This window comes from Rhinatrema bivittatum, chromosome 1 (assembly GCF_901001135.1).
Source record: "Rhinatrema bivittatum chromosome 1, aRhiBiv1.1, whole genome shotgun sequence".
Classification (NCBI taxonomy): Eukaryota; Metazoa; Chordata; class Amphibia; order Gymnophiona; family Rhinatrematidae; genus Rhinatrema; species Rhinatrema bivittatum.
The window spans coordinates 397,543,458-397,570,767 of record NC_042615.1 but is presented as its reverse complement, the minus strand read 5'-3'; the positions used below and the strand labels follow the sequence as shown (position 1 = coordinate 397,570,767).

At 45.2% G+C, this 27,310-nt stretch overlaps 1 protein-coding gene across 3 annotated transcripts in view; it reads left to right on the top strand.

Annotated features, from left to right (window-relative positions):
• The window catches only part of PPP2CB (protein phosphatase 2 catalytic subunit beta), a 428,792-nt gene that overhangs the window by 379,243 nt on the left and 22,239 nt on the right, over positions 1-27,310 (top strand). For 2 of the 3 annotated variants that reach the window (XM_029601853.1, XM_029601846.1), the window contains exon 6: positions 21,947-22,065. The exons of the other annotated variant lie outside the window; for it this stretch is intronic. In XM_029601853.1, the coding sequence (XP_029457713.1) occupies positions 21,947-22,065 (119 nt within the window). The remainder of the gene's footprint in view (positions 1-21,946; positions 22,066-27,310) is intronic. 3 annotated transcript variants of the gene reach the window in all.

Below are 27,310 nucleotides of genomic sequence, written 5' to 3'. Positions count from 1 at the left end.
TTAAAGCACACTCTGGGAGATCACGTGATGCGGTGAGCTGGAAGGATGTCTCCTCACCAGCTCCGGGACCCACTTCACACATCGCGTTACATCCTCGCAAGAATAATACTCGAATCGGGATCCAAACACAACAGTGAGAAGAGCACATGTCAATAACCAAATATATGAACAAATTGAACACCCCGATAACATCAAAAGGAGGTAAAAAGGAAAGAGAAAAACCGAAAGCCGCCTCCCCCAAAATGGCGGCTGCGGGATAAGGCGAGCTATCTCAACCCGTCTCGGGGCTTACCATTGATAACATCAAAGCGGCGGCGAAGCTTTAGATGAAAAATTAAATAACATTACAGTGCAGATGGGGGAAATAAAAGAAACACTAGCCGATCTGACCCCACGCATAGATCATATAGAACACCGCATCTCAAGCGTGGAGGATGACGCGATACAAACCGAGTGCAAGATGGCGGAAACGGAGAAACAGATTAAACGATTATATACAAAAATTGACGAACTAGAAAACAGAGCGAGAAGGGAAAACCTACGATTCTTGGGCTTTCCGGAGAGTGTGGAAGAAAAGACATTGTGTACCATCTTAACTGAGTGGCTACCAGAAATACTTACACTCCCGAATTTGAAAGGCAAGCTGATAATAGAAAGAGCCCATAGACTTGGGGTAAAGAAAGATAACCAATTACGTCCCCGTCTGGTTATCGCAAAAATTCACAACTATGCCCACAAGGCCGAAATATGGAGGGCCTCTCGCAACAAAAAGGAAATCGTATATCAAGGAAGCCAAATACGCATCTTTCAGGACTTCTCGGTGGCAGTTTCCGAGCTACGACGTGGTTTCTCCCCCATTTGCACCCACATGCACAACAAGGGAATAAAATGTTCGCTGCTTTACCCTGCTCGGCTCCGTATCTGGCATGCAGATAAGATCCATGTTTTCGACAAACCAGAAGCGGCGCAAGTTTTTCTGGACAAGTTAAACAAAAATTAGACAAACCCAAAGGCAGAGCTTATGTGGGAAAAAGAGAGAAAAAAAAACAAACAATTTTTTCCAAGCACATGTGAAAACAAGTATCTTCGGTCTTCCCTTTGTTTTCTAAAATATCGCACCAGGGGTGGCGGGAAGAACCAAAATCCAACAAAATGGCTGAAAAGCTGCATGGCCTGAACCCGGCATCGAGACACCAACACGGAAAGGCGAAGGTCAGTCAGACCGCATGTTCCCCCCCCCCCCAAAAAAAGGAAGAAGCACAAAGAGGACTCTACAGACTCATCCCCGGAAAAAAAAAAAAAAAAAAGGTGATGCGGGATCCAGCTATAGACCACCGGCGGGCGCAAGGCCAGAGGCGAGGGGTCGGAGGACAAGAGGCACTAGGAAACACCGGAGAGAAAAAAAGGAAAATTAGAGAGCCAAAACAGAGCAGTTTTGAGGAGGAAGAAAATTCAGGAGTTCTGAGCCACCCCCTACCACCCGTCGCCAAAGGTGAAAACGTACTAAAAAATTGAGTAAAAAAGGAGGGTCGGATAGCGAAGGAGAGCCGCGATGAGGAACCAGATATAGAACGGACTCCCCAAAAAAAAACAAAAAATCCCCGGAACGAGGGGGGGGGGGGGGGGGAAGAAAAAAAAAATCGGAGGACGAAGCTTGAGTACAAAAAGAGAAGCCCCCAAACGAAAAATCAAAAACGAGTTCTGAAGTTACAGAAGAGGCCTACAACGGTGAGATAAGCCTATCAAGCAGCAAAAGGGCTACGTGGCGGACCTCTAGGCAAAGGAGGGTAAGTCAGGGAGCCTTACATGAGTCACCGGATCGACTGGCCGGCGTTCGCTAGAGGAGCAGACCTGTGCCTGGGCTTTGCGAGGGAGTGGGTCGAGCCCTGCATGGGAGGTTCTGTCTGTCTGGCTTCCTTCTCCTCAAAAAAAAAAAAAAAGGACAAATTCCACAAACTTCATCTAGGACATGCGGATCACAGCTGGGCAAAGGGGAGGCAAAAACAGCTTCATCTGAAGGAGGACAGAGGGGAGACTGAATATGAGGAACTGGGAGAATATATGTCATTGAAGCACGATTGCTCGCATAGCTTTCCTTTTTGTCTTTATGGTATTGTTATTCCAGTTACTCAAAGATTGGGAAAACTGGTTCTGATGTTTAAATTTTTTGTTTTTGGTTGTTGGCAAATTAGGTGAAGTGGTGACCCTGGACACATCAATCGGGTCTCCATGTCTCCAGTTAGAATTGGAGAAGTAAAGTTAAAGTTAAGATTGGGAACGGGGATGGTGGGGGGAGGGGAAAGTTGGGGAGGGGGGGGGGAGGAGGGAGGGACGGGAGAACAGGGAGGAAAGGGATTGTTGATATATGTGAAACATCTACAGAGGGTTGAAACTGGAGCTTCGTTAGAACTATGGGACAACAATGATGAAGCAAGGGGTGTAAGCATAAATCAATTACGTAACATGAATGGGCAGTGGAGGAAGGGAAGGCCAGGCTGGGAGGCCGACCCTAGATTTTCTTTTTTTTTCTTTTTGGTACCTGTCATAACAATCTTACTTAGTTAAGTTACAAAATGCAAAATCTTGTATCGTGGAATGTCAATGGACTGGGCACCCCAGTAAAATGAAAAAAAGTATTGGCACATTTAAAAAGGTTGAATGCAGACGTAGCCTGCATTCAAGAAACCCACCTTACAAAAATAGAAAGCCAAAAGCTACAAAGAGAGTGGATGGGCACATGTGTCTACGCAGAGGCGAAACATCGTAAAGCAGGGGTGGCGATATTAGTGAACAAAAATATAAACTTTCATATTTCTAAGTCCATTGCAGACCCTGAAGGGCGATATCTTATTGTTTTGGGGACCTGGAACAAGAAACAAATCACTATATGCAATATCTACGCCCCAAACGTCTATAACCATAGGTTTTTCGAGGACATATGCAACCTATTACAGATACATGCACAAGGCACGCTGTATGTAGTGGGAGATTTCAATTGTGTACATGACATTTCTCTGGACAAGAGCACACCTCTGTTGCAACCTATAGGGGGAGGAATAAAGGGGGTAGCTTATCTGTGTCGCCATCTTGACTTGCTCGATGTATGGAGAACTGTCGACCCAAATGAGCGAGACTACACTCATATCTCGAGAGCCCATAACACACTGTCACGAATCGATTATATACTGGTTTCCACGCAGGAGTTTTTTACAATCTCAAAGGCACAGATAGAAACTCTAGCCATCTCGGATCACACATCCATTTCGCTGCAGATAAAAACCCCTAGACCCAGCACTAATCAACGCATATGGCGCTTCCCTTATTTTTTGAAGGATGATTCTCGATTCCAAGCATTCCTTAAAGATAGGTGGTTAGATTATGTTAAAAATAACCAACAACATGTCCCCAACATTCACCTCTTTTGGGATACAGCAAAAGCGGTACTCAGGGGTGAGATCATCTCGTATGTCCACGCACGTAACAAACGCATTAATCAGTCAATACTAGACCTCGAAATTTCTTTGGGAAAGGCAAAAAAGGTATTAATTCAGCGAAATACCAAAGAACACAGGCACACATTTTATAGTATACTGGGACGATTGAACACCCTACTAGATACCAGAGCACAGGCCTACTTGTGGAAAGGCTAACAGTCTCTCTTTAAATTCGGCAACAAGCCTAGCCGACTCTTGGCAAATTTAATAAAACCACAGAGGAAAAAATCTTTTATAACTAACCTCACCTCAAAATCCGGGAGAAATGTGTACAACGAGCCCGAGATTAGTGATTTATTTAGACAGTATTACAGCTCATTATACACATCTGAAGCCCCAGAGGACGGGAACGCGGAAACTGAATTTTTTAAAGATCTTAAGATGCCCATGCTTTCGGCCTCCCAACGTGATTTTTTGAACCGCCCACTCCAAACATTTGAAATTACACAGGTAATTTCAGCCACCCAGCCAGGAAAATCTCCTGGCCCGGATGGGTTCTCTTATGATTTTTATAAAATATTAACATCATATCTGTGTGAGCACCTGACCAATTACTATACAGAGGGCTTGAAAAAAGAAAGGTTCCCTACACCTTTTAATATGGCGCATATTATAGTACTTCCTAAACCCGGGAAAGATCCAAAATACATGACCTCATACAGACCTTTATCGCTACTGAATTGCGATTTAAAAATATTAGCTAAGGTTCTAGCGGAGAGATTAAAGGTTCTCCTTCCTTTCTTAATTTCACATCACCAGACGGGTTTTGTGAAGGGCCGTAAACCAGTCTCGACTATAGTAAAAATCCTAACTGCCATGACCATCTGCCAGAACCAAAACATCCCAGCAATAGTTATTGGTTTTGACTCAGAGAAAGCCTTCGATCGAGTGGCATGGCCCTATCTTTTTTCAGTTCTTTCCAGATTCGGGTTGCGAGGCGAGTTTCTGCAATATATATCTTTACTATATACGGAACCCATTTCCTATATGCTTGTTAACGGCCACTTATCGGACGGCATCGCCATTCAAAGGGGAGTGCGTCAAGGCTGCCCTTTATCCCCATTGCTATATATACTGGCTCTTGACCCCCTATTACGGAAAATAGATGGCAGCAAACTGGTGAAGGGATTTGGAGGCCCTAATCATATCTTTAAAATAGCGGGCTTTGCAGATGACCTACTGGTATATCTTACGCAACCTTCGATATCTTTGCCAGCCGTCCTCGAGTTTTTAGACCATTATAGCTCTTTTGCGGGACTTAAAATCAATTACGCTAAATCAGAGGCTCTCGATGTTATAGGTACATTACATGTAAAATGGAACACAGACTTCCCTCTTAGATGGGCGGAAAGGGAGCTAAAATATTTGGGTCTGCGCATCCCATTGAAAATATCAAATCTATATGCGGCAAATATACAACCATTGCTGGAGAAAACGTTGACTACTTTTCGGAGGTGGACGGGCCTACCACTATCGTTGGTGGGGAGAATACAACTCTTTAAAATGGTCCTAATGCCAAAAATGGCTTTATATTCTCCAATTAGCCCCGCTGTGGATCTCCAAAAAAGATCAACGTCAATTATTACAGGCGCTACGCTTTTTTCTTTGGCGGGGAAAACGGGCACGTCTTGCAATATCTACACTGATGAACCCAGTAGAAAGGGGGGGACTTGGATGCCCAAACCTGATGTACTACAACCTGGCTTGCTCCATACGACATATTAAAGATTGGCTGTTCATGGTTTCCCCATATGCGTGCTTACTAGAATGGTATGGAGTCCAATCCCTTAACCCACTAATATTAATCCCAACTCAAATGATTCCCCATCATATAAAACCGCAGACCCTGCTGTGGACGTGCAGGAAGGCTTGGCAGACGCTCTGCGGAATAGGTCAACTACCAAACCCAATTGACCAGTTTCTCACTATTATGGGGCACGACCTATTCCAACCAGGGAAGTCAGGCGGTAGTTTTCAATGTTGGCATCATCAAGGGTTTACATATTTTTCGGACCTAATCGATAGACAAACCGGGGCCCTACATTCTTTCCCAACAATCCAACAAAAATATGCTCTACCAGAGTCAGATCTTTTTGCATATCTCCAAGCATCCCATTTCATAACAACTAGGGTGCACCACAAGGCAAACACACAAACAAGCAATAATTTAAGGGGACTAGTTCAAACCGGGGAAAAAACTAAACCTTCAGTTTCCTATTTTTACAAGGAGATAGTGGAGTATACAGATTCACACCCATTTCACAATTTATACTCCCGATGGTGGTCTTTGTTCTCATTAATGTATGCTGATTTTGAAAAATGTTTTACTGATTTGAAGATGATCTCTGAGAATGTATGCTTACAAGAAACACAGTACAGATTTCTTTGGATGAGTTATATCACCCCGACTCGAGCACACCAAATGAAGTTTGCACACACACCAAAGTGCCCAAAATGTGCAAGCAGTGATAGTAACTATTTCCACTGCTTCTGGGAGTGTAGAGGGGTTACTGTTTTCTGGAAGCATATATGTCGTACTTGCTCAACCATCCTGAAGAAGGCTTTACCACCAAATCCCAATGTATGGTTATTCGGGATGGCGGAATCGACTTATCCAAAATTATCCACTTCGGATATATTATTTGTCATGAGAGCAGGCTTGGTGGGTAAACAAGTCATCTTAAAAAATTGGATAAATATAGATATTCCTAGCCATGAAACCTGGTTTAGGAGGTTGGTCCTTCTATGCTCCATGGAGCATGCCATTCTTACCAAACATACACCAAAGAGGTCTGTACAAATAAACTCCATATGGGCAGGTTTTACAGAGTATCTAGCTCCCAAGGTGGGTCCGGTGGATCCATGACTTGAATGGGGACACGTCCCGGGACAAAGAAGGCAAGGAAAAGTGGGCTTCCACAGAAATAAGAACTGCTACAGAGAGAAGAACACGGAGGAAAAAGACATGCAAGCACCGAATTCACCCTGCTACATCCTGGTTTTTCCTTTTTCGACTCTTCGACCTTCAAAGACTATATGCGGATGGGGAGGGAAGGGGAGGGGATTTTTTTTTTATGGAAAATTAGTTCGTGGAGGGTAATATTTGTTATAAGTTTGGAAAACGCAATAAAGATATTTACAAAAAAAAATAAAGCACACTCTGTGAGGGCCATGGCAACTTCAGTAGCACACCTACGATCAGTGCCGCTTCCTGACATTTGCAGGGCTGCCACCTGGAGTTCTCTCCATACTTTCGCAGCCCACAATTGCTTGAACAAAGCCGGAAGACAAGATTCCATCTTCGCCAGTCTGTCCTGCGTAACTTATTTCCAACGTGACTTACCTACACACTTCCGCCTGCCCGGTGGGGTTCAGGATGCCCTCTACCATATTCCACCCCAGTTGTTGTGCCTGTTGCACGCCGTTGGGTACATTTGGTGCATGTTCGGACATCCTCAGCTCGGTACTCACCCATATGTGAGGACTACCATCCTCCTTGTCTTGTGAGAAAGCAAATGTTGCTTACCTGTAACAGGTGTTCTCACAGGACAGCAGGATGTTAGTCCTCACGAAACCCGCCCGCCGCCCTGCGGTGTTGGGTTTGTAACGTTTTGTTGTTTTATTTTTTCGGCACTGCCTGTAGCTATCAAATTAGACTGAAAGGGGACCCCTGCTGGCTGCAGGGTTAGTGCCATGCTGGGCATGCCCAGTAGGGGCCAGTCAAAGTTCTAGAAACTTTGATAGAAGTTTTCTGTGATTGGGCTCCATCCTGATGATGTCACCCATATGTGAGGACTAACATCCTGATGTCCTGTGAGAACACCTGTTACAGGTAAGCAACATTTGCTTTCTCTGGACTTTCCATACACTTTATAGTGAGTCAACAACATTTTCAATACCAAGTTCTGCCATTCGAACTGGCTTCCACAACTTGTGTATTTCACCAAGTGCCTAGTAGTGACTGCCGCTCATCTACAAAGAACATCATTATTCACGTGTTTCTTTACCTGGATGACTGTCCTGTGAGAACACCTGTTACAGGTAAGCAACATTTGCTATCTCTTCTGGCCATCAGTGACACAGGCACATGAGATCTCTTGTTGAAGTTTTGAACTGAGATCTGCTACCCAGCGTTGCCTTCCATGATTCGGGGAATCCCCATTGATCCCTGTGGAGGGTAATTCGCTATTGGACTATCTCATGGACCCTTAGTTTCGAGATTTTTCGACAGTTTCATAATGGTTAGGATGAAATATATTGGACTTTTTTGGTGATAGCAGAGCCAAGGAGCCTACTGGTTTTTGCAGTTTCATGGAATACCTGGAGGTGGCGGAGGCTCCTTGTTTTGTTCGCCTGCACAGCCCCTGATAGACATATTGGTGCAACTACTTTTTGTGGCTACTTGGCCTGTGAACTAAGTGGAGGTGGTGGACCCTCTTGGCATGTTTTCTTCCAAGATTAGTTTACTGACCGTTTTTTACATGAGGGACCAATCTTGTATAGCCTTCTTCTTCCTTTATCTGCTGCTTAACTTGCATTGTTAAACTTCCAAGGATCCTAGTTGGCTAACTTTGTCACTTACGATATCACTTGTAATGTGCAACAAATTTCTTTGTCCAAATCAGCTTGTATAAATGGGAGGTGGGGGGGAGGGCTGGGCCCTGTGTCGTAGTGATCTCCACCTGTTATCCCTAGATGGCAGGTGATGGGGAGTAGTTAGAGTGGGAGCGGGGAAGTAGGAGGCTGGGGAGACTGGCATGGGGGGGTGGAGGGGTAATGGGGGGGGTTATCTGTTCGGGGATGGGGAGAGAGATCTCATTTTGAGTTTCCTGACCATACAAAGAGTTTCAGCTGTGTTATCCCGATTTATCACAGTGGGGAGGGGGTCCAGCTGGGAGACCCACTCCTTTACATAAAGTTATTCATGGTTTTTGTAACATCATGGTTTATACTTCCCATTGAGTAGTCGTAATGCTTATCATTTCTCTTGGAACGTTGGAGGAATGAATTCACCGATCAAAAGATATACGATTCTGCAGGCAGATATTGCTGTCCTACAGGAGACTCATCTCTCTGATCTGGAGCATGGAAAGCTAAGTCAGAGATGGGTGGGTTCGGTGTATTTTACATCTGCCAGTACTAAATCGGACAGGGTGGCCATTTTGATAAGAAAATCCTTTCCCATAAAGATAGTGAAAGAATTTAAAGACCCGAAAGGTAGATATATAATCTTGGTGGTGGAATATAACCAAGCGCCTCTCATTTTATGCAATATTTATGCCCCAAATGTATATCAAGCTTCCTTCTTTCAAGAAATACACGCCTTACTTATCCCATACATAGATGATATGGTGATCGTGAAGGAAGACTTTAATGCAGTCAAGGATCCAATGTATGATCGATCCTCCTCGGTTAAGTCCATCTACCTGTTCACCTTTATCCACATGTTTATTAACCCCTTCAAAAAAATGAAGCAGATTTGTTAGGCAAGACTTCCCTTGGGTAAATCCATGTTGACTGTGCCCATTAAATCATGTCTTTCTATATGCTGTACGATTTTGATCTTGAGAATAGTTTCCACTATTTTTCCCGGCACAGAAGTCAGGCTCACTGGTCTATAGTTACCCGGATCGCCCCGGAGCCTTTTTTAAATATTGGAGTTACATTGGCCACCCTCCAGTCTTCAGGTACAATGGATGATTTTAATAATAGGTTACAAATTTTAACTAATAGAGCAGAAATTTCATTTTTTAGTTCCTTCAGAACCCTAGGATGCATACCATCCGGTCCAGGTGATTTGCTACTCTTTAGCTTGTCAATCTGGCCTACTACATCTTCCAGGTTCACAGTGATTTTGTTCAGTTCGTCTGACTCATCACCCCTGAAAACCATCTCCGGAACTGGTATCTCCCCAACATCCTCATTAGTAAACACGGAAGCAAAGAATTCATTTAGTTTTTCTGCAATGGCCTTATCTTCCCTAAGAGCCCCTTTAACCCCTCGGTCATCTAATGGTCCAACCGACTCCCTCACAGGTTTCTTGCTTTGGATATATTTAAAAAAGTTTTTATTATGAGTTTTTGCCTCTATGGCCAACTTCATTTCAAATTCTTTTTTCGCCTGTCTTATCAAAGTTTTACACTTACCTTGACAATGCTTATGTTTTATCCTATTTTCTTCAGATGGATCCTTCTTCCAATTTTTGAAGCATTTTTTTTTTGGCTAAAATAGCCTCTTTCACCTCACCTTTGAACCATGATGGTAATTGTTTTGCCTTCCTTCCACCTTTCTTAATGCGCGGAATACATATGGACTGCGCCTCTAGGATTGTATTTTGAAACAATGTCCAAGCCTGTTGAACACACTTAACCTTTGCAGCTGCACCTTTCAGTTTTTTTCTAACTATTTTCCTCATTTTATCAAAGTTTCCCTTTTTAAAATTTAGTGTTAGAGCTGCAGATTTACTTATTGTCCCCCTTCCAGTTATTAGTTTAAATTTGATCATGTTATGATCACTGTTGCCAAGTGGCCCCACCATCGTTACTTCTCTCACCAAGTCTTGCGTTCCACTAAGAATTACATCTAAAATAGCTCCCTCTCTTGTTGGTTCCTGAACCAATTGCTCCATGAAGCAATCATTTATTACATCCAGGAACTTTGTCTCTAGCAAGTCCTGATGTTACATTTACCCAGTCAATATTGGGGTAATTGAAATCTCCCATTATTATTGCACTGCCAAATTGGTTTGCCTCCCTGATTTCTCTTAGCATTTCATCATCTGTCTGACCATTTTGTCCAGGTGGACCTTAGTATACTCCTTTCACTATACTCTTACCCAACACACATGGGATTTCTACCCATATAGATTCTACTGAGCATTTACTGTCTTGTATGATCTTTATCCTGTTGGACTCTATACCCTCCCGGACATAAAGTGCAACACCCCCACCAAGTTGATCCTCCCTATCATTGCGATATAATTTGTACCCTGATATAGCACTGTCCCATTGGTTATCCTCCTTCCACCAAGTCTCTGTGATGCCAATTATGTCAATCTCATCATTTGCTGCTATACACTCTAACTCTCCCATCTTACTTTTTAGACTTCTGGCATTGGCATAAAGACATTTCAAAGTGTGGTTTTTGCTTGTTTTAACAACCTGCTTTTCAGTTGTTTGGGATAATTTGGAAATCATTAGCTTTGGTGATTTTTTACATATAGGCATATGAACTATGTTTGCTTTTAATGGAACCTCTCTGTTGGGATGCCCTAACTCTTCTGTTTCATTAGTATCCTTCAAGGATACATTTCTCCAAACCATGCACTACTGAGTGACTGTTGGCTTTCCCCCTTGTTCTTGTTTAAAAGCTGCTCTATCTCCTTTTTGAAAGTTAGTGCCAGCAGCTTGGTTCCACTCTGGTTAAGGTGGAGCCCATCCTTTCGGAAAAGTCTCCCCTTTCCCCAAAAGTTTCCCCAGTTCCTTACAAAGCTGAATCCCTCTTCCCTGCACCATCATCTCATCCATGCATTGAAACTCTGGAGCTCTGCCTGCCTCTGGGAACCTGCACGTGGAACAGGAAGCATTTCAGAGAATGCCACCCTGGAGGTTCTGGATTTCAGCTTCCTACCTAAAATCCTAAATTTGGCTTCCAGAACCTCTCACCCACATTTTCCTATGTCGTTGGTGCCCACATGTACCACGACAGCCGGCTCCTCCCCAGCACTGTCTATAATCCTATCTAGGTGACGCGTGAGGTCTGCCACCTTTGCACCAGGCAGGCAAGTTACCAGGCGGTCCTCACGACCACCAGCCACCCTGCTATCTACATTTCTAATAATCGAATTACCAACTATGATGGCCGGCCTAACCCTTCCCTCCTGGGCAGTAGCCCTAGGAGATTTGTCCTCAGTGCGATAGGACAATACATCACCTGGAGAGCAGGTCCTTGCTACAGGATCACTTTCTGCTATACCTGAGTGATGTTCTCCTACTGGGAGACCTTTCTGATCCAAGGCAGCACTGGGGCTGCCAGAATGGATTTGGGACTTGGCTACTATGTCCCTGAAGGTCTCGTCAATGTACCTCTCTGTCTCCCTCAGCTCCTCCAAGTCTGCTATTCTAGCCTCCAGAGATCAGACTTGTTCCCTGAGAGCCAGGAGCTCTTTGCACCGAGTGCACACATACAATCTCTCACCGGCGGGTAAAAAATCATACATGTGACACTCAATGCAAAAGACTGGAAAGCCCCCCTCTTGCTGCTGGACTGCTGCCTTCATCTTAGTTTTATTGAGTTCCTAGTTAAGTTTAGGATACTAAGGGAGTTGGAATGAGAGTACTTTAAATTTACAGGTGAATTTAGTAATTAATCAGCTAGTGTCCTACAAGGGGATGATTAAACTTTCAATAAGGGCTGGTACAATATTATGTTTTAGATAAGACCCTGATTGATTTTTAATGAGAAAGTGTCTTGTGCCTAAACATCAGGGGTTGAGTGGGTGGGAAAGACAGACACTAGAATTAACTATCTCTGGCTTGCTTGTAATAAGCAAGCCAGGCACACACAAACTCTAAAGAATATATCCCTTAATTTCACCTTTCACCAAACTTTTATATGCCCAAAAATTTCTGAAAACTATACTTACCAATCCTCTTAAACCACGGTTAAATTAATCTTCACTCAGTCAATGGAAGGATTTGAGAACCTATGCTGCTATTATAATCATATAATCATATTATCATAATCTTGAAAAGGGACGCCCAAGAATGAGTATCCCCCCTCAACAGCTGTAGGTACAACACCCTTTCCTAGCCTCCTTTCTAAACCACCTGTTCCTTTCTCATCCCTTTCTATTTCTGTAAGCACCAGTCTACATTGGAATATCTGATAACATCAGCATTACCCTTTTAATCCATGAGTCAGTACTTGCAAGCAAGGTGTTACATCCCTATATACCTCTCCTTGTCTCCCCCAGTAGGTCCCAGTCTGTCCCGGACACTCACCCTGAGAGACCAGCCCAGCAAAGGAAAGCACACAAGCAAAAATGAACGTTTGCATTACTTCGTGTAAATAGGCAGTAGCAAATATACGCACGTGTATGCAACTAAACACACTGCTTGATAGGCATGCCTCTATTATAATATGTCGTACGCATGTTGTATGAGGACAGCCACTGCCATGCCTATTTTTGTGCGCACATGGCTACATATGTGCACAAATGCTACATATGTAAAATACTGTCCTCGTGCGCCTGGAACACGTGCTTATTGCTGTGATTTCATGCGCGCAGAGCTTTTAAAATTTATCCCAGGACAAGCAGGATGCTAGTCCTCACATATGGGTGACGTCACTCACGGAGCCCTAATGCGGGAAAACTTCTGGCAAAATTTCTAGAAGCTTTTAACTGGCAGCCTGGGGCTACTGAGCATGCCCGGCATGCCATGATATTCCCTGCCACAGGGGTCTCACTTCAGTCTTCTTTTTTCCACGCTGCCATCGACATCGTGGTCACAGGAGCCCTGTGAGGTTCTCCTCACAACTTGACGAGAAAGTTAAAAATTTTCGTTAACAAATTTGCCCATTTCGGGTCTCATACCGTTTGTCACCGGCCGGTGACAAACAATTTAGCTTTAGCTAACAAATTCAGATTTTTTCCATCGACGGACGTCGAGTCAAAATGTCATCAGGCTTCAAGAAGTGCCCAGCCTGCAATCGAACAATGTCCAACACGGACCCGCATACCGAATGCGTTCGATGCCTTGGGGGACAGCATGACATCGCTGCCTGTCCAAAATGCCAAGAAATGACGGCAAAAGGCAGAAAACTCCGCCAAGAAAAAATGGCACAGATTTTCCAGATTCAGTCAGGGCCTTCACCGACGACTTCTACAAAATCATAACCTTACAAAAAAGATCCTGATCAAGAAAAGGCTTCCGAAGGGTTCGGGGGATGCCTCTTCTCCAACACCCTCCACATCATCGACAAGGTCGGTATCCGAACCACGATCGAAGCACAAGCACCGACGGCATCGATCTATCCCGCCGCTCCCACCGCCGGAGGAACCGACCGCTAAGAGGCAAAAGTCTTCCTCAACTACGGTTCCATCGGTTCCGGAATCGATACTGTCGACATCACAGCAAGTATCGACTGCGATTACTGACTTGACTGCTTTAATTAAACAAATAGTCACTGATGCCTTACAGCATCAAATTCTGGCGTCATCGCCGATGCCGACCACCGTGTCGATGCCGGCGGGATCGCCGACGATAGCCACTCCTTCGATTCCGGCTTCACAGGCGATGCCGGCGACTCCGCCGATGATGCCGACGTCTCAGTCGATGCCGGCATATACTCCGATGCCAGCGATGTCTTCATCGATTCCGCTGATGACTTCGATGACGGATCCAGTTCAAACATACATGCCATCGATACCATCGGTTTCTTTACCATTCCCGATGCCTTCGATGCCAGCCAGACCTATATCATCGATGCCACCTTCACTACTTCATCGATTGGCCTGGCTAAAGGCTTCTGATTTATGCCTTGAAGTCCAGGACAAATTAGTAAACCTTCCCTGTCAGGGAGATAATTTGTTTGGCACCAAAGTGCAGGATGCCGTCGCCCAACTTCGAGAGCATTCAGAGACACTAAAACAACTCTCTATGCTGCCTCATGACCCTGCAACCCACACAACTCGCAGACCACCACGTAGAGAAGCAAAACGTCCCTTCTATCGCCCAAAGAGATACTATCCTCCCGCTTCTAGGTCAAGACCTCCAAGGTTTCAACAAAGACAACAACGGTCTGTGAGGCCCCAACCACCTCCTCAAACAGGATCTACCTCGGGCTTTTGAAACAAATTTCAGAGCACAAGGCCAATATCCCAATCCCTATGCCACCTTGCCAGTTGGAGGGAGAATATCCCATTTCTACAAGGAATGGACAACAATAACAACCGATCATTGGGTCCTGTCCATAATTCATCAAGGCTACCGCCTAGACTTTGCATCTCTCCCTCAGGAGTTTCCACCACAAAACTCCCATCTCAACCACATACCTCAATTACAAACAGAATTATCCGCTCTTCTGAAAGCAAAAGCTGTGGAACACGTACCACACAGTCAGAAGGGCAGAGGATTCTATTCCCGGTATTTCCTCATTCCAAAGAAAACTGGAGGCCTACGTCCCATTCTAGATCTCAGAAATCTCAACAAATTCTTTAAAAAAGAAAAGTTCAGGATGGTATTACTAGGCACCATGCTTCCACTCCTACAAAAGGGAGATTGGCTTTGTTCTCTGGATCTTCAAGATGCTTACACACACATTCCTATATTCCTGCCTCATCGCAAGTATCTGCGATTCACAGTAGGACATCAGCATTTCCAATACCGAGTGTTACCATTCGGCCTCGCTTCAGCTCCCAGGGTATTCACCAAATGCCTGGCAGTGATAGCAGCACACTTACACAAACAAGGTGTTCATATTTTTCCTTATCTCGACGATTGGCTCATCAAAAGTCAATCACAACAAGGAGCAATAACTTCACTGAATTACACCATAGCTGTACTTCACAAACTGGGATTCCTCATCAATTATCAAAAATCCCACATGAACCCTTCTCATCTACTCCAATTCATAGGAGCAGAGTTAAACACAGACACTGCACAGGCTTTCCTACCAGAAGATCGTGCAGTCACACTGTCCCTGTTGGCGCACTCAATTTCCAGGCAACAACAAGCGACAGCTCATCAGTTCCTTACCTTACTAGGCCACATGGCTTCCACGGTTCATGTCACTCCTATGGCACAACTCGCCATGAGACTAACCCAATGGACTCTACGATCACAATGGATCCAAGCCATTCAGCCGTTACACTATCCAAGTAACCCACCAACTACGCTCATCACTACGATGGTGGACAACCAAGGACAATTTACGCAAGGGTCTACCCTTCCAGAAACCAGTCCCTCAGGTAACATTAACTACGGATGCATCCACCTTGGGTTGGGGAGCTCACATAAACTCTCTTCAAACTCAAGGAACTTGGACAAAACTCGAAGCCACATATCAGATCAATTTTCTGGAACTTCGAGCTATACGTTATGCGCTGCATGCGTTCAAGGACTGCCTTTCACACAAGACTGTTCTGATCCAAACAGACAATACAGTAGCTATGTGGTACATCAACAAGCAGGGAGGTACGGGCTCGTATCTCCTTTGTCAAGAAGCTGCACAAATTTGGGACTGGGCCTTGAACCACTCAATGTTCCTACAGGCCACTTATCTAGCAGGAATTCAAAATGTGCTGGCAGACCGACTCAGTCGTCAATTCCAACCACACGAGTGGTCCCTGAATCCCTCAGTAGCTGCCAAGATATTCCAACGTTGGGGACAACCAACAACGGACCTCTGCGTCACCTCTGAATTACAAAGTAGACAACTTCTGTTCTCTACACAAACAACAGAACCGGCTTGCCAAAGATGCTTTTGCTCGCCCTTGGAACTCAGGCCTGCTATATGCGTATCCTCCAATACCGCTTATAACGAAAACTCTAGTGAAGCTACAACAAGACAAGAGGACCATGATACTCATAGCTCCATACTGGCCTCGACAAGTATGGTTTCCCACATTACTAGACCTTTCAGTCAGGGATCCAATACACTGGGAGTAGCTCCCAATCTCATAACTCAGGATCAGGGTCGGTTGCGCCATCCCAACCTTCAATCCCTATCCCTGACGGCGTGGATGTTGAAAGCTTAATCTTACAACCACTCAATCTATCCACTAATGTTTCTCAAGTGATTATAGCTTCACGCAAACCTTCCACAAGAAAGAATTATTCTTTCAAATGGAAAAGATTTATTTTGTGGTGCAGACAAAACAATATTGATCCTTTCACTTGCCCCACTACTTCTCTTCTAGACTATTTGTACCATCTTTCAGACTCCGGTCTTCAGACCTCATCAATCAGAGTACATTTGAGTGCAATCTCAAGATGGGAGATGCACCTATATCCACACAACCTCTTGTCAGTAGGTTTATGAGAGGTCTAACTCACCTTAAACCACCAATTCGGCCTCCAGTCACACAATGGGACCTGAATCTGGTTTTAACAGCATTGATGCGTTCTCCCTTTGAACCCATTCATTCTTGCGATCTCAAATTTCTCACATGGAAAACTATCTTCCTTATAGCCATCACATCAGCTAGAAGGGTTAGTGAGTTACAAGCACTTGTCACGTATGAACCTTATTCAAAGTTTCTCCATGACAGAGTGGTTCTACGAACACACCCAAAAATCCTTCCTAAGGTAGTTACAGAGTTCCACTTAAATCAAACCATAGTTCTACCCACATTCTTTCCACGGCCTCATTCTCACACTTTGGACTGCAAACGTGCGTTGTCCTTTTATCTGAATCGCACTACGTCCCTCAGAAAATCCAATCAGCTTTTTGTCTCTTATGATCCAAATAAGCCAGGTAATACAGTGGGTAAGCATACCATATCAAACTGGTTAGCAGATTGCATACAGTTTTGCTATGAAAAAGCTGGCCTTCCTCTCCAAGGGCGAGTAAAGGCACATTCAGTGAGAGCAATGTCAACTTCAGTAGCACATTTTCGTTCAGTGCCAATCATTGACATTTGTAAAGCAGCAACATGGAGTTCTCTTCACACCTTTGCAGCTCATTACTGTCTGGATAAACAAGGACGACAAGATTCAGCCTATGGGCAATCTGTCTTACAGAACTTGTTTCCAGCTTGATCCCAACTCCTTCTACAACCAACCTGCTGTGATCTTCGGCTGCCTCATTTCCTCAACAACGCATCACTGCTAACTACATGGACAATGACTCAGCCTCTAGCTTGCTAATCACCCATATGTGAGGACTAGCATCCTGCTTGTCCTGGGATAAAGCAAAATTGCTTACCTTGTAATAGGTGTTATGCCAGGACAGCAGGATGTAGTCCTCACAGAACCCACCCGCCACCCTGCGGAGTTGGGCCTCAGACTTTTATTATTTTACTTTGCTAACGCTTATTGCTACATACCAGACTGAAGTGAGACCCCTGTGGCAGGGAATATCATGGCATGCCGGGCATGCTCAGTAGCCCCAGGCTGCCAGTTAAAAGCTTCTAGAAACTTTGCCAGAAGTTTTCCCGCATTAGGGCTCCGTGAGTGACGTCACCCATATGTGAGGACTGCATCCTGCTGTCCAGGGATAACACCTATTACAAGGTAAGCAATTTTGCTTTACCAACATACCAGCAAGTGAAAAGTATATGGGTACTTGAATTTTGCATCAATTTTCAAAGAGAAACTGCACTCATATTTCCCTTTCAAAATTGCCCAAGCAAACCTGCACTTGTCTTTTTCTGCAAATACTGTTTTCTGACTAAAACAAATGTGTGCCTCAGGAATTTTTCCTTAAGAATGCGAGTAAAAATACTCATGTTGTGGAGTTGACATGTATACAGGTGGGCAGTTTTCAACTAGCCCTTTTACCCTTGTAATTAGCCTTTTACTGGAGTAAATGGCTTTTGAAAATTGTCCTCATAAACTCTTGGGGGTAGATTTTATAAATGTACACGCGGGCGTACATTTGTTCGTGCACCAGGCGCGAACAAAAGTACGCTGGATTTTATAAGATATGTGCATATCTTTTAAAATCCGGGGTCGGTGCGCGCAAATGGGTGCACATTTGTGCAACCTGCGCGCGCCGAGCCCGGCGTGCGCTGCCTGTTCCCTCCGAGGCCGCTCCAAAATCGGAGCGGCCTCAGAGGGATCTTTCCTTCCGCCTCCCCTCACTTTCCCCTCCCTTCCCCTACCTAACCCAACCCCCGGCCCTATCTAAACCCCCCCTACCTTTGTTGGCAGATTTACGCCTGCGGAAAGCAGGCATAAATCTGCGCCTGCAAGCAGGCTGCTGGCGCGCCATCACCCGACCCGGGGGCTGGTCCGGAGGCCTTGACCACGCCCCCGGGCTGGCGCCACACCCCCGGGCCCGCCCCCAAAACGCCGCGTCACTCGCGGCACGCTCCCCTGACACGCCCCCGACACGCCCCTCCATGCAAGCCCTGGGACTTACGTGCACCGCCGAGCCTATGCAAAATAGGCTCGGCACGCGCAGGGTGGGTTTGGGGTAGGTTTTCGGGGGGTACACGCGTACCCCTTTGAAAATCTACCCCTTGAGAATTGGTGCACTGTCAAACTCACCTAACACTCTGTGCCTGTGCTGATTTTTGCCAGTGTTTGGGGAATGCAACAAAGTAGCCAAAAGTATAATGCTAACAGGCATATTTTAAAAACCTCATGTTAGGAGTATGGTACAAAGGCATGTTTCCAGTCAGCAAACTGATAAGTCTCCACTTTCCTGGCATATCTGTGGGGACTGCTCTCCATGGGTAGATTTAAATGAGATTGATTGGAAAGTTAGACCTTAGTAAGAGATTTGCCTACCACATTACAGCTGATGTCTACAGTAGGCACTTTCCACTAATGTAACATGCTTAAAATCCTTAGCTTAGGATTTTATTTTCGAGGGATGGTGGTAGGCCTGGCTAACGAGCATTTGAAAATCTCTAACAAATAAATCTGATCCTACCATTAACTTGCTGCCACCTATTTAGGGATACCTTTTGACTTTTTTTTTTTTTTTTTGCTTTTTAAGAGTGAATATAGAATTCCAATGTTCTAGTGACAACTGTGTGCCGTACTGCAGTGGCTGATAGATAATTGTGGCATAGCAGAAACACCTATCTGAGAGAGGAGGAATAGCCTAGAGGTTAGAGCAGTGGGCTATGAAGCAGGAGACCAGGGTTCAAGTCCTACTGTCGCTCCTTGTGACCTTGGGAAAGTAACTTTACCCTCTATTGCCTCAGGTACAAAACTTAAATTATAAGCCCTCTGGGGATAGCAAAATACCTACAGTACCTGAATGTAAACCAATGTGATATCTCAGATCAAATGTCAGTACATAAAAAATAATAAATCTGTGGGTTCTCAAGAATTAAGAGACTGGGCCAAACCTGTTGCTTCAGTCAAAATGTTTTTAACTGTACTACAGTTGTAAATATCACCATGTCCCTTCAAAATAAGATCATAAGAAATTGCCATGCTGGGTCAGACCAAGGGTCCATCAAGCCCAGCATCCTGTTTCCAACAGATGCCAAACCAGGCCACAAGAATCTGGCAGTTATCCAAACACTAAGAAGATCCCATGCTACTGATGCAATTAATAGCAGTGGCTATTCCCTAAGTAAACTTGATTAATAGCCGTTAATGGACTTCTCCTCCAAGAACTTATCCAAACCTTTTTTGAACCCAGCTACGCTAGCTGCACTAATCACATCCTCTGGCAACAAATTCCAGAGCTTTCTTGGGCATTGAGTGAAAAAGAATTTTCTCCGATTAGTCTAAAATGTGCTACTTGCTAACTTCATGGAATGCCCCCTAGTCCTTCTATTATTCGAAAGTGTAAATAACCAAGTCACATCTACTCGTTCAAGACCTCTCATGTTCTTAAAGACCTTTATCATACCCCCCCTCAGCCCCCCCCTCAACCCTAACCTCATCAGCCTTTCCTCATAGGGGAGCTGTTCCATCCCTTTTATCATTTTGATTGCCCTTCTCTGTACCTTCTCCATCACAACTATATCTTTTTTGAGATGCAGCGACCAGAATTGGACACAGTATTCTCACCATGGAGCGATATAGAGGCATTATGACATTTTCCATTTTATTAACCATTCCCTTCCTAATAAATCCTAACATTCTGTTTGCTTTTTTGACTGCTGCAGCATACTGAGCCGACGATTTTAAAGTATTATCCACTATGATGCCTAGATCTTTTTCCTGGGTGGTAGCTCCTAATATGGAACCTAACATCGTGTAACTACAGCAAGGGTTATTTTTCCCTATATGCAACACCTTGCACTTGTCCACATTAAATTTCATCTGCCCAATCTTCCAGTCTTGCAAGGTCCTCCTGTAATGTATCACAGTCTGCTTGTAATTTAACTACTCTGAATAATTTTGTATCATCTGCAAATTTGATTACCTCACTTGTCGTATTCCTTTCCAGATCATTTATATATATATTGAAAAGCACGGGTCCAAGTACAGATCCCTGAGGCACTCCACTGTTTACCCTTTTCCACTGAGAAAATTGACCATTTAATTTTACTCTCTGTTTCTTTTAACCTGTTTGTAATCCATGAAAGGACATCGCCTCCTATCCCATGACTTTTTAGTTTTCTTAGAAGCCTCTCATGAGGGAATTTGTCAAACGCCTTCTGAAAATCCAAATACACAACATCTACCGGTTCACTTTTATCCACATGGTTATTAACTCCTTCAAAAAAATGAAGCAGATTTGTTAGGCAAGACTTCCCTTGGGTAAATCCGTGTTGACTGTGTTCCATTAAATCATGTCTTTCTATATGCTCTACGATTTTGATCTAGAGAATAGTTTCCACTATTTTTCCCGGCACTGAAGTCAGGCTCACTGGTCTATAGTTACCCGGATCGCCCCTGGAGCCTTTTTTAACCTTTGCAGCTGCACCTTTCAGTTTTTTTCTAACTATTTTCCTCATTTTATCAAAGTTTCCCTTTTGAAAGTTTAGTGTTAGAGCTGCAGATGTACTTATTGCCCCCCTTCCAGTGATCATGTTATGATCACTGTTGCCAAGTGGCCCCACCACCGTTACCTCTCTCACCAAATCCTGCGTTCCACTAAGAATTAAATCTAAAATAGCTCCCTCTCTTGTTGGTTCCTGAACCAATTGCTCCATGAAGCAATCGTTTATTACATCCAGGAACTTTGTCTCTAGCAAGTCCTGATATTACATTTACCCAGTCAATATTGGGGTATTTGAAATCTTACTACCACCAACAGTTTCAGTAAATATTATTTTATTCCAAACGTATTCAGTGTATCAGAATTTTTATATTGGCAACTCCGTAGTTCATAGCAAAGTTATAGCAATCCCCCGACACGGTCCCGTGTTTCGCTATGGCTGCATCAGGAGGGACCAAAGTACAATTATAATCTGCAATACAAGGCAAATATAAATGAATAAATTAATGGTGGAACAAATGGCTACTAAAACATTGCAACTTACAGTTCACATACCTTTGACAGTAGTAACCGGAGCGCGAGCGCCCTCACAGGTGACAGTCATTTAAAGAGAGAGAAAGGCGCGAAAAACGGATGATCTCGTGAGAACAGTCTAACCCAATTACCAGTAAGCGGATCCATTCACTCCATCAGGATTGTGCTTCTTCTTCATTTTGGGTAATTGAAATCTCCCATTATTATTGCACTGCCAAATTGGTTTGCCTCCCTGATTTCTCGTACTAAAGGTGCAGAGTATGCTAGCAGTACGTTTTTTAATGTAGCTGAAAAAGATTTGGATTGTTCCAAGGTTACAAATGAATATTTATTTATTTTAGGGTTACAACTGGTGCCATGACAGGAATGTGGTTACCATTTTCAGTGCACCTAATTATTGTTATCGTTGTGGGAATCAGGCTGCTATTATGGAACTGGATGATACTTTAAAATATTCCTTGTAAGTAACTGGTTTATTTGTATTTGATCTCTAATGTAAGTTGTAGGGCTCCAGGATAAATGCTAATGTGAAAATGAGTATCTCATATGTTAAACTTTGTAATGTTGCTTTTCCTAGCATGGATTCAGGACCAGTGGGTTATGCACCTCTACCAGCAGATGGAGACTGAGCAAACTGATGTCACAGAATATGTACTCCTGCAGTGATATCAGCCTTCCAGTATTCTCTGTGGATGTGCATTTCCCTACTGGGGATTGCTTTAGATTTTGATAGGAATAATAGAAGAACAAATGAATAAAATGCCCCGTTCTCCTGGGGTGATACCAAATGGTCCCTCCCCCAGTTGAGAATTCCTGAGGTGATTTCCGTGGTCCCTCAGATGAGTGCCTTGGTCCAGTAGCTGGTTTTTCAGCCGGCTTGGCTGTTTGAACAGCTGAAAGGCAGAGTGCAGGAAACCAAGCACGGCGGTAATGGCATATGCCCTCTCCCCCCACAGCCGGAGACAGTCTCTGAAAATCAGCCAGGAAAGGCTGAGCTCAGGTAAGTTTAAGAAAGAAAGGAAGAGGCAGAAGAGGGGTTGTGTAGGACGTCCTCTGGTCTCTGTGCTCAGAGCGCCGTTCTGACGTTCATTCCCGCTCCCATGGGGATTAAAGTACCTGGGAAGCCTAGCAGGTTGAGCAGCCCAGTCGAGCTCTATCCTGTTAGGCTTTTTCCTGTGCGCCGTGTGGTAGGCCACGGCAGCATTTTCACTTGCTTTTCTGTGCATTCAGCTGCCATCTACAGGACCATCAGAGTGCACAGGTGAATCCGGCTGTGCGTCTGAATTGTATGCCCAGTTTCTTTTGATGCACTGCCTGAGTGCACATTCTCACATATATCGGATGTGTCCAAGTTTGGCACAGTGACGGTGCACTTAGTTTTGCAGCGCATAGATGGGGTGCCTAACCTTTGTGTGTGTAAATTTTGTACGCCTACATTTTTTCATTGTGAATCGGCTGGGCGCACATCTTTAGTCACCTGTTAAGCATACTGACGGACTAATGGCGCCGGTGATGAAGAAAGCTAAGCGCCTTTCTCTGTGTTGCCTGTTATATTCGGCATCTCAGCCTGGAGTGCCTTCTATCATATTTCAGTACTGTTTAAAGGCTCAGGGAGAGTTATTTTCCTCTGATTTTACTGAGCCTGGTTCTTCCTAGCCTGATAATGATCTAGTTAAGGACTTATCCGGAGGAATGACTGACCTTGGAACTCCCTTGACTGGCTCCTCAGCAGGAGATGGTAGCTCAGAGGGCCCGCACACGTGCCTTCTGGTTTTGGTACGTAGCCTTCTGCCTTTTTTGGGTGGAATGTTTTCAAGGATTGCAATCCTTTCTTCAGGCGCAGTCATCAGCCCCATCTAATCCTGTCAGGTCAGATCCACAGGCGGTGGCCTCTCCCTCTTCTGGTACTACGTTTAAGCGCCAAAGTACACCTCAGTAGCTATGGATATTCCCGACAGGAATCAGGATGGCACTGATGAAGAGGCAGATCCTGACTCTCTGGAAGATGGGGAAATTCCTCCAGGACTGAAACCGTATAGGACTATGTTGTGACTCTTTCATAGAGATGACCTGCCGACTCTGATTTCCCATACTTCGAAGATGGTGGGAATGCATAAATAAATAAATAAGATGCAGGCTGTGATGTGGTCCATACCTTGGCCAGAGGAGTGGCTTCGTTATTAGCGGCCATGTGCAGTTATGGCTGCGAAATTGGTTGGTCGCCGCAACCTCCGGTCTCTGTGCTCAGCACGCCATTTCAGCGTTTGTTCCCGCTTCCATGGGGGTTAAGGGAACTGGGCAGGCTGGCAGTTGAGCGGCCCAGGTGGGCTAGTCCCCGCATATAAGTCTTTTGCCTGTGTGCCACATGGTAGGATGCGGTGGTGTTTTCGTGTGCTTTGCTGCCCTCTACATGTCATTGGGGTGCGCAGTGTGTCAGCTCTGCAAACGCGATGCGCGCTCAGTTTTGGGCACGCCTTTTGCACGCACAACCTTTTAAGCGTTGGTGGTGCACTCAAGCTTTGGCATACAAGTTGTGCATGTGTTTTTGCGGCGCTTATTTTTTAGGCCCCTAAATTGTCGGGCGGATTTTAAATGCCCTGCTCGCGTAAACCTGCCCGGATTTACACGAGCAGGGCCCTCACGCGCCGGCGCGCCTAAGTCCCGGGATTTTTAAGAGGGCGTGTCGGGGGCGGGGCCGAATGATGCGGCGTTTCGGGGGCGGGGTGTGGCGTTTCGGGGGCGGGACCGGGGGCGTGGTCGAGGCCTCCGGACCAGCCCCCAGGTTGGATGACGGTGCACCAGCAATACGCTGGTGCGCGTAGATTTACGTCTGCTTCTAGCAGGCGTAAATCGAGGGACAAAGGTAAGGTGGGGGTTTAGATAGGGCCGGGGGGGTGGGTTAGGTAGGGGAAGGGAGGGGAAGGGGAGGGGAGGGCGAAAGAAAGTTCCCTCCGAGGCCGCTCCCATTTCGGAGCGGCCTCGGAGGGAACAGAGGCAGGCTGCGCGGCTCGGCGCGCACAGGCTGCCCAAAATCGGCAGCCTTGCGTGAGCCGATCCAGGATTGTATAAGATACACGCGGCTATGCGCGTATCTTATAATATCCAGCGTACTTTTTTAAAATCTACCCCTGTGTGTGCATAAATATTTAAGTATGGGTCAGTTGAATGCACATTTTCCCGTTACCGGTGCATTGATGGCGCTGGTGAGCAAGAAACCTAAGCACCTTTCTCTCTATGTTGCCTGTCATATTAGGGCATCTTAGTCTGACCTGTCCTCTAATGTGTCAGTGCTGTTTGGAAGCTCAGGGAGAGAGTTGTCTTCCTCTGATTTTGCTAAGCCTAGATCCTCCCATCCTGATGATAATCCTGTTATGGCTGTCTGGAGGTACGCTAGACTTTGGAATTCCCTTGACTGGCTCCTCTGCAGGAGATGGCAGTTCAAGTGGGCCCTGATCCAGTTCCTTCTGGGTTTGGCCTGAATCTGGCTGCTTTTTCCTGGGTGGAATTTTTTCAGCCTTTCTTCAGGCGCAGTCCTCCTTTTCGCCCAATCCTGTCAGGTTGGACCCTCAGCCGTTGGCCCCTCCCTCTTCCAGTCCTGTGGTTAAGTGCTGGGACATGCCTAGGTTTGCTGCGGATATTCCAAACAGGAACCCAGATGGCACTGATGATGAAGCAGATCTGAATTCCCTGGAATATGTTGTGGCTCTTTCATAGAGATGAACTTCTGGCCCTGATTTCCCAGACTTTGAAGATGTGGGTGTTCCTGGTACAGATTCCATGTTGGAGCCGAAGAAAAATCCCATTTTGGTTTCCTTGCATAAAGCCTCTTGTTTTTTCCTGTTATGGATGCCATTCAGGAATTGATTGATCTTGAATGGGGCACCCCAGAGGCAAATTTCAAAGGGATTCAGACATTGAAAGGCCTGCAAACCCTAGATTCAGCAGTGAGAGAGCGTTTGCATTTTCCCAAAGTGGATGCACTTGTCTGTGCTGTCTCTAAGCGGACAACTATCCCTGTGTAGGGAGGAGCGGCCTTGAAGGATATGCATGATAGGAGGATTGAGGCTATCCTTAAGCAAGCCTTTGAAGCAGTGGCAATGACTTTACAGATAGCTTCCTGTTGCACCCTTGTGGCATGATCCTGCCTGCTCCTCTCTCAGGAAGTTGATGATTCTGGAGTGAATTCCAGAGCAGTTATGGAACCCGCTGCCGCCTTTTTAGCAGATGTGGGCTGCGATTTGGTCCGTACCTCGGCCAGAGGAGTGGCTTCAGTGGTAGAGGCCAGGCGTCAACTCTGGTTGCGAAATTGGTCAGCTGACGCAGCCTCCAAAGCTAATCTTACAAAAATGCTCTTTAAAGGCTCATTCTTGTTTGGGAACAAGTTGGGAAAAACTGGCCAGTAAGTGAGACAAATCTCCAGTTCCTCGGTTGCCAGAGGATAAGAAGCAATTGCAGTGCCCCTTTGGTATGATAGGTCATCTCTGGGGTTCCAAGCGGTTTCGTCTCTACAGAGGGTCAACCTTTCATAGGACTCGGCCTTTCGGTAGGTTTCAGTCTTTGTCCCAGGCAGCCCAAGAGAGGAGTGGACTCGGGTGGCGGATCTTCTGGAACTTCCTAAAGAAAGTTTGCCGACCCACGTTCAAAAACAAAAGATAGGGGGATGCCTCTGTCTCTTGTATCAGAGGCTGGTCGAGATCACATCAGATCAGTGAGTCCTAGAAGTAATATGAGAAGGATATGCCCTGGAATTTCACAGTATTCCTCAGGACATGTTCATGGTGTCTCCTTGCCACTCCCCGCAGAAGAAGCAGGTAATGGAGTCAATGTTTCTAAGACTCCTCCGGTTAGGGCTGTGGTTCCAGTGCCTACAGCTCAAGAAAGTATGGGATGTTATTCCATTTATTTTGTTGTGCCCAAGAAGGGGAGGGTTCCTTTCATCCCATCCTGGTTCTCAAAAGTGTCGACCGTCATTTGAAGGTGACTCATTTCAGCATGGAATCTTACACTCTGTGATAATGGCCGTGCAATCGGGGGAATTTCTGACCTCCCTGGATCAGTCCAAGGCCTTCCTTCAAATTCCTATCCATTTGGAGCACCAACATTTTCTGCATTTCACAGTACTGGGGTACCATTTTCAATTTCGGGCACTGATATTTGGTCTAGCCACCAACTCCAGAATGTTTTCCAAGGTTACAGTGGTAGTAGCAGCTGCGTTGAGAAGATATGGCAGCCTAGTGTGCTTGTATTTGGATGACTGGCTGATTCGAGCCAAGTCTCTGGAAGAGAGCTGCCTGGTGCCCCTCAAGGTAATCTCCCTGTTGCAGGAGCTCAGTTGGATGGTGAACCTAACCAAGAGCAGTTGTCAGCCATCTCAGTTGTTGGAGTATCTGGGTGTTTAGTTCGACATGAGGCAGGGCAAAGTTTTCCTGCCAGAAGTCAGCATTCAGAAGTTGATATCACAGGTTCATCTTTTGGTGAACACTATACGCCCAACATTATGGTCCTTTCTACATGTGCTCTGTTTGATAGCGGCAACCCTGGAAGTGTTGCTGTGAGCGAGAACACATATGCACAATTTATATAAGTTGTATAAGTTGTATAATTTGTATAAGTTACCAATTTGTTACCAATTTGTATAAGTTGTTATCTTGTAAACCGGAGTGAAGGCAACCCGCTATACTTCGGTATAAAAAAGCCACGAAATA